This window comes from Pleurodeles waltl, chromosome 8 (genome assembly GCF_031143425.1).
Source record: "Pleurodeles waltl isolate 20211129_DDA chromosome 8, aPleWal1.hap1.20221129, whole genome shotgun sequence".
Classification (NCBI taxonomy): domain Eukaryota; kingdom Metazoa; phylum Chordata; class Amphibia; order Caudata; family Salamandridae; genus Pleurodeles; species Pleurodeles waltl.
Window position 1 is genome coordinate 1,229,316,678 of NC_090447.1, and position 18,390 is coordinate 1,229,335,067.

General features: G+C 47.4%; 1 protein-coding gene across 7 annotated transcripts in view; it reads left to right on the top strand.

Moving 5' to 3' along the window:
* The window catches only part of SUPT20H (SPT20 homolog, SAGA complex component), a 566,651-nt gene that overhangs the window by 264,171 nt on the left and 284,090 nt on the right, over positions 1-18,390 (top strand). For all 7 annotated transcript variants that reach the window (XM_069205513.1, XM_069205509.1, XM_069205512.1 and 4 more), the window contains one exon: positions 3,899-3,970. In XM_069205513.1, the coding sequence (XP_069061614.1) occupies positions 3,899-3,970 (72 nt within the window). The remainder of the gene's footprint in view (positions 1-3,898; positions 3,971-18,390) is intronic.

The following is an 18,390-nucleotide window of genomic DNA, read 5'->3' on the forward strand; positions in this document are numbered from 1 at the left end:
GAATTCTAAAGTAAGGAATCTACGGCTAGATAAAGTCTCTACCAGATAAGACATTACCCTAGGTAAGTAACTTGTTTGGATGGCACATAGAAGAAGATTGTACAAAAATGTGCAAGCTTGCCAAAGTTTTCCAAAGAGGATTTCTGTTTACATGGTCAAATACTTTACTGAAATCTGTAACACAGGAGTATAGAAGTTGTTTTGTATAGGTTTGTTGTTTAATTATCTTATTTACTCTTATTCTTTAGGACCAACCTGAAAACATTCTTATTAGACACCAATTTATATTTGTTGCCATGTATAATGTAACATTGCAAACTCCAGTTAAGGTGCACTGTAAAATGTGTTTAGTTTATTAAGTGTGAGAAACACAAATGCTTAGCTAGGTGTAGGTAAGAAGCCTTTCTGAATTTAACATTTGGCTAGCAGGATCTGTGTGCACGGGTAGCAGAAAGCAAGACTGGATTGAGGAGCTGATTAGAATAGCACTATGGCCACGGGAAAAACAGCTACATACAAGTTTAAACAGTAGCTAATATTTCCCATAATTTCATCATCAAGGAAGGAAAATTCTGCACATATTGTGAGAAAGTAGCCTCTTTCTAGCCTTGTTACCCCCACTTTTGGCCTGTTTGTGAGTGTATGTCAGGGTGTTTTCACTGTCTCACTGGGATCCTGCTAGCCAGGGCCCGGTGCTCATAGTGAAAACCCTATGTTTTCAGTATGTTTGTTATGTGTCACTGGGACCCTGCTAGTCAGGACCCCAGTGGTCATAAGTTTGTGACCTATAGGTATGTGTTCCCTGTGTGATGCCTAACTGTCTCACTGAGGCTCTGCTAACCAGAACCTCAGTGGTTATGCTCTCTCATTTCTTTCAAATTGTCACTAACAGGCTAGTGACCAATTTTACCAATTTACATTGGCTTACTGGAATACCCTTATAATTCCCTAGTATATGGTACTGAGGTACCCAGGGTATTGGGATTCCAGGAGATCCCTATGGGCTGCAGCATTTCTTTTGCCACCCATAGTGAGCTCTGACAATTCTTACACAGGCCTGCCACTGCAGCCTGAGTGAAATAACGTCCACGTTATTTCACAGCCATTTTACACTGCACTTAAGTAACTTATAAGTCACCTATATGTCTAACCTTTACCTGGTAAAGGTTAGGTGCAAAGTTACTTAGTGTGAGGGCACCCTGGCACTAGCCAAGGTGCCCCCACATTGTTCAGGGCCAATTCCCCGGACTTTGTGAGTGCGGGGACACCATTACACGCGTGCACTACATATAGGTCACTACCTATATGTAGCTTCACAATGGTAACTCCGAATATGGCCATGTAACAGGTCTATGATCATGGAATTGCCCCCTCTATGCCATCCTGGCATAGTTGGCACAATCCCATGATCCCAGTGGTCTGTAGCACAGACCCTGGTACTGCCAAACTGCCTTTCCCGGGGTTTCACTGCAGCTGCTGCTGCTGCCAACCCCTCAGACAGGCTTCTGCCCTCCTGGGGTCCAGCCAGGCCTGGCCCAGGATGGCAGAACAAAGGACTTCCTCTGAGAGAGGGTGTTACACCCTCTCCCTTTGGAAAATGGTGTGAAGGCAGGGGAGGAGTAGCCTCCCCCAGCCTCTGGAAATGCTTTCATGGGCACACATGGTGCCCATTTCTGCATAAGCCAGTCTACACCGGTTCAGGGACCCCTTAGCCCTGCTCTGGCGCGAAACTGGACAAAGGAAAGGGGAGTGACCACTCCCCTGACCTGTACCTCCCCTGGGAGGTGCCCAGAGCTCCTCCAGTGTGCTCCAGACCTATGCCATCTTGGAAACAGAGGTGCTGCTGGCACACTGGACTGCTCTGAGTGGCCAGTGCCATCAGGTGACGTCAGAGACTTCTTCTGATAGGCTCCTTCAGGTGTTGCTAGCCTATCCTCTCTCCTAGGTAGCCAAACCCTCTTTTCTGGCTATTTAGGGTCTCTGTCTCTTGGGATTCCTTAGATAACGAATGCAAGAGCTCATCTGAGTTCCTCTGCATCTCTCTCTTCACCTTCTGCCAAGGAATCGACTGCTGACCGCGCTGGAAGCCTGCAAAACTGCAACATAGTAGCGAAGACGACTACTGCAACTCTGTAACGCTGATCCTGCCGCCTTCTCGACTGTTTTCCTGGTGGTGCATGCTGTGGGGGTAGTCTGCCTCCTCTCTGCACTAGAAGCTCCGAAGAAATCTCCTGTGGGTCGACGGAATCGTCCCCCTGCAACCGCAGGCACCAAAGAACTGCATCACCGGTACCTTGGGTCTCTTCTCAGCACGACGAGCGAGGTCCCTTGAATCCAGCAACTCTGTCCAAGTGACTCCCACAGTCCAGTGACTCTTCAGTCCAAGTTTGGTGGAGGTAAATCCTTGCCTCCCCACGCCAGACTGCATTGCTGGGAACCGCGACTTTTGCAGCTACTCCGGCCTCCGTGCACTTCTGGCGGAAATCCTTTGTGCACAGTCCAGCCTGGGTCCACGGCACTCTAACCTGCATTGCACGACCTCCTAAGTTGTTCTCCGGCGACGTGGGACTCCTTTGTGCGACTTCGGGTGAGCACCGTTTCACGCATCCTCGTAGTGCCTGTTTCTGGCACTTCTGCGGGTGCTGCCTGCTGCTGAGAGGGCTCCTTGTCTTGCTCGACGCCCCCTCTGTCCCCTGACGCAATTGGCGACATCCTGGTCCCTCCTGGGCCACAGCAGCATCCAAAAACACTAACCGCACGATTTGCAGCTAGCAAGGCTTGTTGGCGGTCTTTCGGCGGGAAAACACTTCTGCACGACTCTCCACGGCGTGAGGGATCCGTCCTCCAAAGGGGAAGTCTCTAGCCCTTGTCGTTCCTGCAGAAACCTAAGCTTCTACTGTCCAGTAGCAGCTTCTTTGCACCCACAGCTGGCATTTCCTGGGCATCTGCCCATCTGCGACTTGCTTGTGACTTTTGGACTTGGTCCCCTTGTTCCACAGGTACCCTCGACTGGAAATCCATCGTTGTTGCATTGTTGGTTTGTGTCTTTCCTGCAGAATTCCCCTATCACGACTTCTATGTCCTTTGGGGAACTTTAGTGCACTTTGCACTCACTTTTCAGGGTCTTGGGGTGGGCTATTTTTCTAACCCTTACTATTTTCTAATAGTCCCAGCGACCCTCTACAAGGTCACATAGGTTTGGGGTCCATTCGTGGTTCGCATTCCACTTTTGGAGTATATGGTTTGTGTTGCCCCTATCCCTATGTGTCTCCATTGCATCCTATTGTAACTATACATTGTTTGCACTGTTTTCTAATACTATTACTGCGTATTTTGGTATTGTGTACATATATCTTGTGTATATTTGCTATCCTCATACTGAGGGTACTCACTGAGATACTTTTGGCATATTGTCATAAAAATAAAGTACCTTTACTTTTAGTATATCTGTGTATTGTGTTTTCTTATGATATTGTGCATATGACACTAGTGGTACTGTAGGAGCTTCACTCGTCTCCTAGTTCAGCCTAAGCTGCTCTGCTAAGCTACCATTATCTATCAGCCTATGCTGCTAGACACCCTATACACTAATAAGGGATAACTGGGCCTGGTGCAAGGTGTAAGTACCCCTTGGTACTCACTAAAAGCCAGTCCAGCCTCCTACACATATGCTCATGCCAAACTTCTGCACATATTCTCATGCCCACAGCAATGCCATATTCTACACAGCGCACATAGATAAAGGCTAGGTCTCCACATGGCGCACTCCAAAGGACTTCAGTAGGTATATTGATACTTTCCTTGTTTCTGTAACAATTTGAGCATTTTTGTTAGAATCATGTGCATCTCATTCTAATTTGACTGATATTTTATTTGTTGTGTTTTGTTGTACTGTTAGGTTGAAAAGTATGCCAAATTGGAAAAATCGAAGAAATCAGATGATTCTCAGCCATCTATCTGGCCAGCTGAGGTGAGTTGTATGTTTATTTAACCTTGTCTTTATTTTGTTTTTCATTTACCCACTATAGACATGTGTATGTAGATATCTTCCAGTTAAAAGATGCCCTTCTGTGCTTAAAATATGTTCAGAAAGGTGACATGGCAGACCATGAAGATCGGTATGACTTATTGATGAAAATCCAGATGTGGCTGTCTCAAACCATCACAAAAAGAATAAAAGGCAGCCCATGTATGTTTTTAAAATTAATACTTCTGATGGATACTTCTAATAGCGGATTACTCACCTTTAGAATATTCTGTAGGCTGCAAAGTAGGCCTAGAACTTTTCTTTATCAGTGATCCCTCATACCTCTAGGTGGCACCCTAGGGTTCTGTGTAGATTTAGTTCGACCCTGGAAGTGACTGAGCAGAGACACATATAAGGACTACCCCTGCATTTGCTGGTGGCTGATTCTTTTTCTTTCCACACTGTCAGGGGTGGATCTGAAGCTCCACTTTTATCAACTTTTTATGACCCTGAAAGCTGAATCCACTGTTTAAGGGAATGATGTCCCCTTCTAAAACTATTGGCTATAAACGATGCTGGGACTGCAGAAAGCAGATGCCAGTCATGGAACCACTGAGATCTGTTTTTGGTGCTGGGGTTCAGGGCAATGAGTGCAGTTGTGCGATAATGGGGCGTCCTCATGCACCTCAAGGAGGCCCAGGATCGCCAAGCGAATTTGTAGGTCTCTGAACACAGGATGAAGTCATGGGCTCCCCCTCCAAGTTGAGGGCTTGTCCCAGTTCTGCAAGAGGTCACTTAACGGCTGAAGTCCTCAATAGTTTACAGGTCCCCATACAGTCTAACCGTATGCTGCTAATACCACAGAGGTGTTCTTAGAGGCACCACTGCATTTTTGGCTCTGACTGTGACCAGAGCTTGTCACCACTTTGAGATGATGGGGATGGGGATGATTTACCCTCATCCTGATGAGGGCAGCCTTTACATGGGCTTACAGGTAGCGAGTAGGCTTGATACTCCCCCTGCTACAAAGTTGAATTTGCATCTGGGACTCCCAACAGAAGATAGTGCTTCCTTTGCTGTAATAGTTAGATGAGAAGATTAGATCCTAGACTACAACTGCCTTCAGCTGATGTCTAGACATATTAATTTACTAATGTGTAGTACCCTGTGCAAGCCTTATCTGAGCCTCTGTTTCTGTTCAATGAAGTCTTTACTGATAAACTTAACGGACACTTGGTCCAAACCCAGTTTGCGCTCCCGGGTGAATAGGCAGGTGGCCAGATGGCATAGGCTTGCTGCTAGCGAACTTGATTTTCTCACACAGCGTTCTAGTCCACAGAGTCTAGTATTCCAGGTTTCCACCAGGATAGTGAACCCAAATTCATTGCCTATGACCACCCTCTGCAGCCAAACCCCTTTCACCGTACATGGAGTCAGGGGATTGAGGTGGCCATGAGACAGGTGTTCTTCTTTATTTGCTTGGTATTGAGGTCAATCAGTGTTCTATGTTTACTGAGGCAATATATGCATGACCTTTGGCTCATGGCTAGCAAGATGTTGTTAGTGGTCTCGGAAGAACTTAGAGGTTTGTAGGAAAGCACCCTTTTTGGCATGGTTAGTCCCCACTTTTTGCCTAGTTTCTGATATGGCTTCGATTGTTAGTGCACTCGGTCCTTGCTAACAAGGTCCCCAGTGCCAGATCTCTTGCCCCAAAACTACACACTCTTTAGCACTGACTGTAAGTCCCTAGTAAATGGTTCCCCTGGTACCTAGGACCTGGGGTATTAAGGAAGGTCCCCGAGGGCTGCAGCACCAGTTGTGCCACCTCCAGGGACCCCTCACCAACCCCACAGTGTTGCCATTACAGACTGCATGCATTGTTGCAGGCTAAATTAAAAACACAACCTATCACACACCCGTGTGCCAGGTTGCCGGGGCCCCTGTCACTGCATGTGCCCAGTGTAAATCACCCCTAAGGTTGCAAGCATCGGGGCACATGTGAGGGAATATATGTACAAGCATATATGCCCATGCTATGTCTCTTTCGATTCTGATAGTTAACAGGGAGCTATTTTAAATGCATGTGTTGGACACTGGTCATTACGAGTTTCCAAGCTCCTTGTTGGCTTCTCTGAACCCTGGGATGTTTGGTATAAAACATCTCATCATAATAAACTCTCACTGAATCCATGATGGATTTATTAATAAATGCACACAGATAGCACTTTAGAGGTGACCCCTGAGAATCTACCAGCTACTGGTGTGACCAGTTCAGCCACCACAGACATGTTTAGTTCCTCCCCACCCCCCCACCACCACCACCAAAATGAGAGACAGCGCTCTTGAGGACCTGAGACAAAACCCTGCATTGGACAGGGGTGTTATCACCTCATCAAGACAGGTTGAACATTCCAGGGCATGGAGCTTCAAAGGCATGGCCGCCTTCGTAATGCGTCCCAGGTCTCTCCAGATGGAGATGACCCACCCCTCTGTCCTGGTCCCACTTTTGCCGGCAGCACAGGTGGAAAAATTAGGCAGATTAGGAGGTGTGCCCACTCCATGCCAGTCCCACCCCTAACGTGGATGAGCTGAGGTGGTCATAGAAAAGTGTAGTCACCCTCAATGTTGGGAGCCCATTGGCTACTGCCTGGCACTCCCTGTAACGCCCCTAAATTGAGTATTTAGGAGGCACCCCTGAACCCTAGAATTCAGATCCTGATGGCTTACAAACAAAAGGACACAGAGGAGTCGCACACGTCTGAACAGGAAAAGAAGCAGCAGCTGATTTGGGACCAGCCCCACTGGCAAGCCTGCTGACCTCGACAGACTCTGCACAAAAAAAACAGCTTGTCCTGCAGCTGAGCCTCCAAGAAACCCCAGACGACTTGCTGCCTTCCTGTCAGGAATAAGGCTGTGTACGGTCCAGGTCCCGCACGAAACTCCGCTGTGCAGATTTGCGACGCTTTATGCGTGCCACTTGTCATCCCCGCTTGTTCCAAAAGTAGCCATCAGCGTTGTCCGCCCTATGGTAAAGCTCATGTAGCTGCAGGTTCAGGACATTGGTGGACAAGATGCACTTATCAGTGCTATCCTGTGAAGGGACTACAATTACCATGTTTTTAGAGGCAGCAGCCATCTTGGGGTGTGGCAGGCCTATAAAGCCCAGCCACACCCAAGCACGTTGCTCACTATTTTGAAGACTGACTTCGATGCAGCCAGACCTCTTGGGGGTTTCTCTGGAGAAGAACAGGGTTCCTGAATGGCAGAGTGTCATTCAACCGAAGTATCCTTGTGTTCGATGGCATCTGTCGCTGTAGATACACATGTTGTGCATAGCCCGCCATCTGGTGTTGGGTCGGAGTGTTACAAGTTGTTTTTCTTTGAAGAAGTCTTTCGAGTCACGGGACCGAGTGACTCCTCCTTTTGTCTCCATTGCGCATGGGCGTCGACTCCATCTTCGATTGTTTTCTTTCCGCCATCGGGTTCGGACGTGTTCCTGTCGCTCCGAGTTTCGGAACGGAAAGTTAGCTAACTATCGGAAGATTACGTCGGTATTGTTGCGTTCGGGATCGGCTTAGATAGAATCGACACCGCATCGAAGTTTGAAGAGCTCCGGTGCCCTTCGGGGTAGCTTTCGATCCCCCGTCGGGGCCTGGTCGGCCCGACCGCGTGTAAAACAACGCAGATGGAACGGACCCCGTTTCGATTCTGTCCCAAATGCCACAACAAATACCCGTATTCAGACCAACATTTGGTCTGTAACCTGTGCCTGTCGCCTGAGCACAGTGAAGAGACTTGCGAGGCCTGTCGTGCGTTCCGGTCCCGAAAGACACTCCGTGACCGTCGAGCCAGAAGACTTCAGATGGCGTCCACGCCGACAGCACACCGAGAGTTTGAGGAACAAGAGGAAGAAGAAACCTTCTCGATCCACGAATCGGACTCCGAGGAATTCGACGATCAAAGAACTGTGAGTAAGACGTCGAAGACAACACACAAGAAAAGGGACAAGGCCCAGGGGACGCCACCAGGCCATGGCTCGACCCATAAATTCGGTGACCGACCATCGGCACCGAAAAAGGCCGAAACAGTGGCGAGATCGTCCGACTCCGGTCGAGACACCGGCACGCAGCCTTCTCGGGACCGAGAAAGTGCTGCTGAAAAAGATCGACGCCGAGATAGCGGTGCCGAAACGGCTCGACGCCGAGACAGTGGCACCGAGGAAGATCGACGCCGAGAGGTTTCGACTCCAAAAAAGAAAAAAGTCACCTCGGAGCCGAAAAAGAGTACAGACAGGGTTTCGGTGCCAAAACGACCCGCAACCGACCCAGTTTCCGGTTCCTATTCAGAGGAGCAATCACTGTCCTCTCAGATGCGAAAGATAGATTTGAGGAAGAGTTGCAATCCACCGAAGTGGACCATACGCAGAAACGTATTTTCATACAGGAAGGAACAGGGAAAATAAGCACCCTTCCCCCTATTAGGAGAAAAAGGAGACTGGAGTTTCAAACAGACCAAGCACCACAAACAAAAATGGTGAAAAAGGTAACTCCGCCACCCTCTCCTCCACCTGTAACTAACGTTTCACCAGCACAAACTCCATCACATTCCCCGGCTCACACCACCGTGAGCCAAGGTGACCAGGACCAAGACGCTTGGGACTTATACGAAGCCCCAGTGTCGGACAACAGTCCAGAGGCGTATCCCACAAAGCCCTCACCACCAGAAGACAGCACAGCATATTCACAAGTGGTGGCTAGAGCGGCAGAGTTCCACAACGTAAACCTCCACTCAGAACCAGTCGAGGATGACTTCTTATTCAACACCCTCTCCTCCACCCACAGCTCCTACCAAAGCCTGCCTATGCTCCCAGGAATGCTTCGGCACGCAAAGGAAATCTTCAAGGAGCCGGTCAAGAGTAGGGCAATAACACCAAGGGTGGAAAAGAAATATAAAGCACCTCCCACAGACCCTGTTTTCATCACCACACAGCTGCCACCAGATTCCGTCGTAGTAGGAGCAGCTCGCAAGAGAGCCAACTCCCACACATCTGGGGATGCACCACCCCCAGATAAAGAGAGCCGCAAGTTCGATGCAGCCGGAAAGAGAGTCGCAGTACAGGCTGCAAACCAGTGGCGCATCGCTAACTCTCAAGCACTACTTGCGCGCTATGACAGAGCCCATTGGGACGAGATGCAACACCTCATTGAGCAACTACCCAAGGAACTACAAAAGAGGGCGAAGCAGGTGGTTGAGGAAGGACAGAACATATCTAATAATCAGATACGCTCCTCTATGGACGCAGCGGACACAGCTGCGAGAACAATTAACACATCTGTGACTATAAGAAGGCACGCATGGCTACGAACGTCTGGTTTTAAACCAGAGATACAGCAGGCAGTGCTCAATATGCCATTCAGTGAGAAACAACTGTTCGGACCAGAGGTGGACACGGCAATTGAGAAACTGAAAAAGGACACTGACACTGCTAAAGCCATGGGCGCACTCTACTCCCCGCAGAGCAGAGGCACTTACAGCACCTTCCGCAAGACAACCTTTAGAGGGGGGTTTCGGGGTCAGGCCACACAAGCCAGCACCTCACAGACAACACCGTCCAGCTACCAGGGACAGTACCAGAGGGGAGGCTTTCGGGGCCAATACAGAGGACAATTCCCTAGGAATAGGGGAAAATTTCAAAGCCCCAAAACCCCTACAACCAAGCAGTGACTCACATGTCACTCATCCCCTCCACACAACACCAGTGGGGGGAAGAATAGGTCAGTATTACCAAGCATGGGAGGAAATAACTACAGACACTTGGGTCTTAGCAATTATCCAACATGGTTATTGCATAGAATTTCTACAAATCCCTCCAAACATACCACCAAAAGCACAGAATTTATCAAAACAACATTCAGACCTTCTGGAAACAGAAGTTCAAGCATTATTGCAAAAGAACGCAATAGAACTAGTACCAGAAACACAAATAAACACAGGAGTTTATTCACTGTACTTCCTAATACCAAAAAAGGACAAAACACTGAGACCAATCCTAGACCTCAGAACACTAAACACCTACATCAAATCAGAACACTTTCACATGGTCACGCTACAAGAGGTGTTACCATTGCTAAAGCAACAGGACTACATGACAACCTTAGATCTCAAAGATGCGTATTTCCACATACCAATACATCAGTCGCACAGGAAATACCTCAGGTTTGTATTCAAAGGAATACATTACCAATTCAAAGTATTGCCGTTTGGTTTAACAACCACACCAAGAGTCTTTACAAAATGTCTAGCAGTAGTGGCTGCACACATCTGAAGGCAGCAAATACACGTATTCCCGTATCTAGACGACTGGCTAATCAAGACCAACTCACTGACAAGGTGCTCACACCACACAAATCAGGTCATACAAAACCTCTACAAACTCGGTTTCACCATCAACTATGCAAAATCACACATTCTGCCTTGCAAAGTACAACAATACCTAGGAGCCATAATAGACACAACAAAAGGATTAGCCACTCCAAGTCCACAGAGAATTCAAAATTTCAACAAGATCATACAACGCATGTACCCAACACAGAGAATACAAGCAAAAATGATATTACAACTCCTAGGCATGATGTCCTCATGCATAGCCATTGTCCCGAACGCAAGACAGCACATGAGGCCCTTACAACAGTGCCTAGCATCACAATGGTCACAAGCACAGGGTCACCTTCTAGATCTGGTGTTGATAGACCGCCAAACATACCTCTCGCTTCTATGGTGGAACAGTATAAATTTAAACAAAGGGCGGCCTTTCCAAGACCCAGTGCCACAATACGTAATAACGACAGATGCTTCCATGACGGGGTGGGGAGCACACCTCGATCAACACAGCATACAAGGACAATGGGACGTACATCAAACAAAACTGCACATAAATCACCTGGAACTGCTAGCAGTTTTTCAAGCACTAAAAGTATTCCAACCAATCATAACTCACAAGTACATTCTTGTCAAAACAGACAACATGACAACAATGTATTATCTAAACAAACAGGGGGGGACACACTCAACGCAGCTGAGCCTTCTAGCACAAAAGATATGGCGATGGGCAATTCACAACCACGTTCGCCTAATAGCACAGTTTATTCCAGGGATCCAGAATCAACTTGCAGACAATCTCTCTCGAGATCACCAACAGGTCCACGAATGGGAAATTCACCCCCAAATTCTAAACACTTACTTCAAACTTTGGGGAACACCTCAAATAGACTTATTTGCAACAAAGGAGAACGCAAAATGCCAAAACTTCGCATCCAGATACCCACACAGGCAGTCTCAAGGCAATGCCCTATGGATGAACTGGTCAGGGATATTTGCGTACGCTTTTCCCCCTCTCCCTCTCCTTCCATATCTAGTAAACAAATTGAGTCAAAACAAACTCAAACTCATACTGATAGCACCAACATGGGCAAGGCAACCTTGGTACACAACACTGCTAGACCTATCAGTAGTACCCCACGTCAAGTTGCCCAACAGGCCAGATCTGTTAACACAACACAAACAACAGATCAGGCATCCAAACCCAGCATCGCTGAATCTAGCAATCTGGCTCCTGAAATCCTAGAATTCGGACACTTAAACCTCACACAAGAATGTATGGAAGTCATAAAGCAAGCTAGAAGACCATCCACTAGACACTGCTATGCAAGCAAATGGAAAAGGTTTGTTTGCTACTGCCATCAGAATCAAATTCAACCATTACACGCATCTCCAAAGGATGTAGTGGGCTACTTACTACACTTACAAAAAGCGAACCTGGCCTTCTCTTCCATTAAAATACACCTCGCAGCGATATCTGCATACCTGCAGATTACCCATTCAACTTCACTATTTAGGATACCTGTCATTAAAGCGTTTATGGAAGGCCTCAAAAGAATTATACCACCAAGGACATCACCCGTTCCTTCATGGAACCTCAACATCGTCTTAACAAGACTCATGGGTCCACCCTTTGAACCTATGCATTCTTGCGAAATACAATTCCTAACCTGGAAAGTTGCATTTCTCATCGCCATCACATCTCTAAGAAGAGTAAGTGAAATTCAGGCGTTTACAATACAAGAACCTTTTATCCAACTACACAAAAATAAGGTAGTCCTAAGGACTAATCCTAAATTTTTACCGAAGGTTATTTCACCATTCCACCTAAATCAAACGGTAGAACTACCAGTATTCTTCCCACAGCCAGATTCCATAGCTGAGAGGGCACTACATACATTAGATGTCAAAAGAGCATTAATGTACTACATTGACAGAACAAAGAACATCAGAAAAACTAAACAGCTATTTATTGCATTCCAAAAACCGCATGCAGGAAACCCAATATCAAAACAAGGTATAGCCAGATGGATAGTTAAGTGCATCCAAATCTGCTACCTTAAAGCAAAACGACAGCTGCCCATTACACCAAGGGCACACTCAACCAGAAAGAAAGGTGCCACCATGGCCTTTCTAGGAAATATTCCAATGCACAAAATATGTAAGGCAGCCACATGGTCTACGCCTCACACGTTCACCAAGCACTACTGTGTAGACGTGCTATCTGCACAACAAGCCACAGTAGGTCAAGCCGTGTTAAGAACCTTATTTCAAACTACTTCCACTCCTACAGGCTGAGCCACCGCTTTTGGGGAGATAACTGCTTACTAGTCTATGCACAACATGTGTATCTACAGCGACAGATGCCATCGAACTGAAAATGTCACTTACCCAGTGTACATCTGTTCGTGGCATCAGTCGCTGAAGATTCACATGTGCCCACCCGCCTCCCCGGGAGCCTGTAGCAGTTCGGAAGTTAGCTTAAGCTCTGTACATTTGTAAATATATTATTTAAACCTTAAATAGGTACATACTTAGTCACTCCATTGCATGGGCACTATTACTACAACACAACTCCTACCTCACCCTCTGCGGGGAAAACAATCGAAGATGGAGTCGACGCCCATGCGCAATGGAGACAAAAGGAGGAGTCACTCGGTCCCGTGACTCGAAAGACTTCTTCGAAGAAAAACAACTTGTAACACTCCGACCCAACACCAGATGGCGGGCTATGCACAACATGTGAATCTTCAGCGACTGATGCCACGAACAGATGTACACTGGGTAAGTGACATTTTCATTCCATGGTGCATTCAAAAACGAGTAGGTCGTACTCGTAGCGGTAAGGCCTTGCTGAATCCAAGTTTGAAGGAAGTCATTACATCCAAAAGGTAAAGCGCCCCTTAGCATAACGAGCAAAGCGTTTCAGGCCACACTGGCCCCGGGCACGACATTCAAAGCGCTTCAGTTCACAGGAGTAAAGCGCACTTGGCATGGTATTCAAAAGCGCTCAGTTCACAGGAATAAAGCACACTTGGCATGGTATTCAAATCGCTTCAGTTCACAGGAGTAAAGCGCATTTGGCATGACATTCAAAGAGCTTCAGTTCACAGGAAGTAAAGCACCCTTCACACAGCAATCAAAGAGCTTCAGTTCACAGGAGTAAAGGGCACTTGGCATGGTATTCAAAGCACTTCAGTTCACAGGAAGTAAAGCGCCCTTCGCAGAGCAATCACAGCGCTTCAGTTCATAGGAGTAAAGGGAACTTGGAATGGTATTCAAAGCGCTTCAGTTCACAGAAGTAAAGCGCACTTGGCACCGCATTCAAAGCGCATCAGTTCACAGGAGTAAGGCGCCCTTGGCACAGCATTCAAAGCGCTTCAGTTCACATGAGTAAAGCGCCCTTGGTCCAATAATCAAGGCGCTTCAGGTTACATGAGTAAAACTTTCAGGCCTAGGTGGCAAATGTGAAAACATTTCAAAGATAAGCAAATCATAGTTTCATTGATTTTGGAAGCATAATATATGAGATACATATTTAAGTTTTTGATAATATGTGAGATACATATTTAAGTCTTTGCGAATTTCTAGGCTGAGACCAAACGTTTTATGTTTATGAATGCATAGTAGTTGCATGATTGATGTTCAGAGTATGTCCATGGTCAAAGCTCTTGCCTTCTCAAGGTTTAGAGGTCTCCGTTCGTTCTTGTTCCATGATTCAGAGAAGGGCCACGCCCAGTTTTGTCTAAAGTTCATGACATTCTGAAGTATCATGATTTTACTAATTGTTTTTGTTCCATGATTCAGAGAAGGGCACGCCCAGTTTTGTCTAATGCTTATGACATCCTGAAGTAGTATGATTCTACCAATTGTTGTTGTTCCATGATTCAGACAAGGGCCACGCCCAGTTTGGTCTATAGCTCATGGCATTCCGAGGTATCATGATTCTACCAACACTTACATACATGGAGACGCCTTTGTCTATTCCATAAGGGTCTCAACTCTTGCATCCACGGAGACGCCTTGGTCTATTCCATAAGGGTCTCAACTCTTGCATCCACGGAGACGCCTTTGTCTATTCCATAAGGGTCTCAACTCTTTGCATCCACGGAGACGCCTTTGTCTATTCCAGAAGGGTCTCAACTCTTGCATCCACGGAGACGCCTTTGTCTGTTCCTTAAGGGTCTCAACACTTGCATCCATGGAGGCGCCTTTGTCTATTCCATAAGGGTCTCAACACTTGCATTCACGGAGACGCCTTTGTTTATTCCATAAGGGTCTCAGCACTTGCATTCACGGAGACGCCTTTGTCTATTCCATAAGGGTCTCAACTCTTACATCCACAGAGACGCCTTTGTCTGTTCCATAAGGGTCTCAACACTTGCATTCACGGAGATGCCTTTGTCTATTCCATAAGGGCCTCAACTCTTGCATCCATGGAGACGCCTTTGTCTATTCCATAAGGGTCTCAACACTTGCATTCATGGAGACGCCTTTGTCTAAGTGTATAATTGAATGTTAATTGAATGTTAATGCTGTTATGAACAAGTATATACATACATGCTTAACCATATATCCTTTTCAGATCTCTCTCCCTGCTGTTCCCTACCCTAATTTCCTTCCCCCCCCTAGCTTCACCATAACTATGTGCTATAATAGCTTTCTAAGTTGGTGATGCCGGAAGGTGGGCCTTTTGTTCAGCGGCTTGCAGATCCCAACGAAAGGACACTGTGACACTTCCTCAAATACTCAGACTCCCGTGAGCAATGGATCTGCTCTGTACCAAAGTCTCAAGAAAGGATTCTGCATCTTCTGGAACAGCAAAAACCCAACACCCAAAGTGACCACTGCACCCGACGTCCACGACCCAGGGTGAAGCAAACCAATGCTGCTAGCAAAGTTCCTCAGCGATCCAGAGTCTGGTTCCACCCCTCTTGAACTCTCCCAAGTTGACTGCAGCGTCTACACGCAGGCCCCCTCTCCTGTGGTCTTGTGTTGAGAGAAAACCTGCACCACTGGCAACCACTGCACCCGTTGCCTACGATCCAGTCCATGCCAATAGCATCCCCCGCCTCCCCAGAGCTCCAGTCCACCCTGATTTCACCCCTGCTGGACTCCCTGATGATGCCTGCAGCCTCAACACACAGGCATTGGGTTTCTCCCTCTGGGAGCACTCGTGCTCAGGGAGTCCTAAGGACACCCCTGCATCTGTTGCCCGTGGCGAAAAGGACCAAGGGTGCACATACGTCCCTGAGCACCCCACGCCTTCAACCAATCCTGTTTTGCTGTCCCGAATTGGCTTCCTAGCCAGAGCCTGCAAGCCTGTCTTCACAAGGATCAATTCCCATTGAAAACCATTTGCCATCTGATTCCTTGCTGCACCCAGCACCTGCCGGTCCAGTGTTGCCCAGAGTGACCTGCTGGTGTGGTTCTAATCAATGCCCAGTACTTAACCTTAACTCTCTGAGACTGGCCTCGAAAGTCGTTGTCAACTGTGTTTTTGTTGTGAACATTGTTTTCCTCCCTAGGTTAACATTGAAGAACTCTGAAATTGCAATTTTTTTAAACTAGAAAGTATTTACGCTTGACAACTGACGTACTTTATGACAAAGTTCTTCTGTTTAACGTATATATATATGTTCGATGGCATGTGTAGCTGCAGATACACATGCTGTGCACATCCCGCCATCTGGTGTTGGGCTCGGAGTGTTACAAGTTGTTTTTCTTCGAAGAAGCCTTTTCGAGTCACGAGACCGAGGGACTCCTCCCATTTCGACTCCATTGCGCATGGGTGTCGACTCCATCTTAGATAGTTTTTTTTCCGCCATCGGGTTCGGACGTGTTCCTTTTCGCTCCGTGTTTCGGGTCGGAAAGTTAGTTAGAATCTCGGAAAAGACGTCGGTATTGTTTGCGTTCGGTATCGGGTTAGTTACAACAGATCGACACCGAATTTAGAAGAGTTCCGGTGGCCCTTTGGGGTTTTTTCGATCCCCCGTCGGGGCCTGGTCGGCCCGGCCACGTGTGAATTCAAGGCTGATGGAACGGACCCCATTCCGCTTCTGTCCAAAATGCCATAACAAGTATCCGTATACGGATCAGCATCTGATCTGTAACTTGTGCTTGTCCCCAGAGCACAAGGAAGATACTTGTGAGGCCTGTCGAGCGTTTCGGTCCAGAAAGACGTTAAGAGACCGAAGAGCCAGAAGACTGCAGATGGCGTCGACGCCGACAGAACAAGAGCGTTTCGAGGAAGAAGAGGAAGCTTTCTCTATCCAAGAGTCGGACTCGGAAGAGCTCGAGGCCGAAGAAATGCCAAAAAACGTGAGTAAGACTTCGAAACATAAGACTCATGAGAAGTCAACAAAAGCCCAGGGGACGCCACCGCCAACAGGCCATGGCTTAACCCAAACAAGCGGTGACCGAGCCAAGGCACCGAAAAAGGGCACGCTGGTGTCGAAGTCATCCGACTCCGGTCGAGATACCGTCACACAGCAATCTCGGACCCGAGACATCGGCTCCGAGAAATTTCGGCACTGTCACAGCGGCACCGAACAAATTCGACATCGAGACACCACCACGCCGAAAATTACAAAGGTTTCTTCGGAGCCTAAAAAGACCTCCGAAAAAGTTTCGGTTCCGAAACATCCAGCCTCGGAGCCGAAAACAGGTTCCTATATAGAGGAACAAGGATTGACCTCCCAAATGAAAAAACATAGATTTGGAGAGGAACTTCAAGCTGTAGAGCCAGACTATACTCAAAGGAGGCTCCACATTCATCAAGACACAGGGAAGATAACCACTCTTCCTCCAATTAAGATAAAAAGAAAACTTGCCTTTCACGAAAAGGACAAGGAGCCACAGGCAAAGGTGGCAAAGAAAACAACTCCACCACCTTCTCCACCACCATCAGTGCACACACCACCAGTAGCAACTCCTCCACTGATGCACTCCCCGACTCATACTGCCATGAGTCAAGATGATCCCGATGCATGGGACCTTTACGATGCTCCAGTATCGGACAACAGCCCAGACTCGTACCCTACCAGGCCGTCCCCTCCTGAGGACAGTACATCTTACACACAGGTGATCGCAAGGGCAGCTGCTTTCCATAACGTCACCTTGCATTCAGAACCAATTGAGGATGACTTCTTGTTTAACACGCTAACCTCCACTCATAGCCAGTACCAAAGACTACCTATGCTCCCAGGAATGCTAAAACATTCAAAACAAATCTTTCAAGATCCTGTTAAAGGCCGAGCCATAACTCCAAGAGTGGAGAAAAAATACAAGCCACCGCCAACAGATCCTGTTTATATTACAACGCAGTTAACTCCAGACTCAGTAGTTGTCGGGGCAGCTCGTAAGAGAGCAAACTCTCATACCTCGGGAGACGCACCACCTCCAGACAAAGAGAGTCGCAAATTTGATGCTGCAGGCAAAAGGGTTGCAGCACAAGCAGCAAACCAATGGCGCATTGCCAATTCACAAGCGCTTTTGGCAAGATATGACAGAGCGTACTGGGATGAGATGCAACATTTGATAGAACACTTACCCAAGGAGTTCCAAAAAAGAGCACAACAAGTGGTGGAAGAAGGACAAAGTATCTCTAATAATCAGATACGGTCTTCAATGGATGCAGCAGATACGGCTGCAAGGACAGTAAATACTGCAATAACAATAAGAAGGCACGCATGGCTCCGCACGTCAGGTTTCAAGCCAGAAATTCAACAAGCCGTGCTAAATATGCCATTTAATGAACAGCAGTTGTTTGGGCCGGAAGTCGACACTGCTATTGAGAAACTCAAGAAGGACACTGATACAGCAAAAGCCATGGGCGCACTCTACTCCCCGCAGAGCAGAGGCACCTTTCGCAAAACACCTTTTAGGGGAGGGTTTCGAGGACAGCCTACAGAAACCACAACATCACAAACAAGGCCCACTTACCAAAGCCAATATCAGCTGGGAAGTTTTCGGGGGCAATATAGAGGGGACAATTCCAAAGAGGTAGAGGAAAATTCCAAAGCCCCAAAAGTCCTCAAAATAAG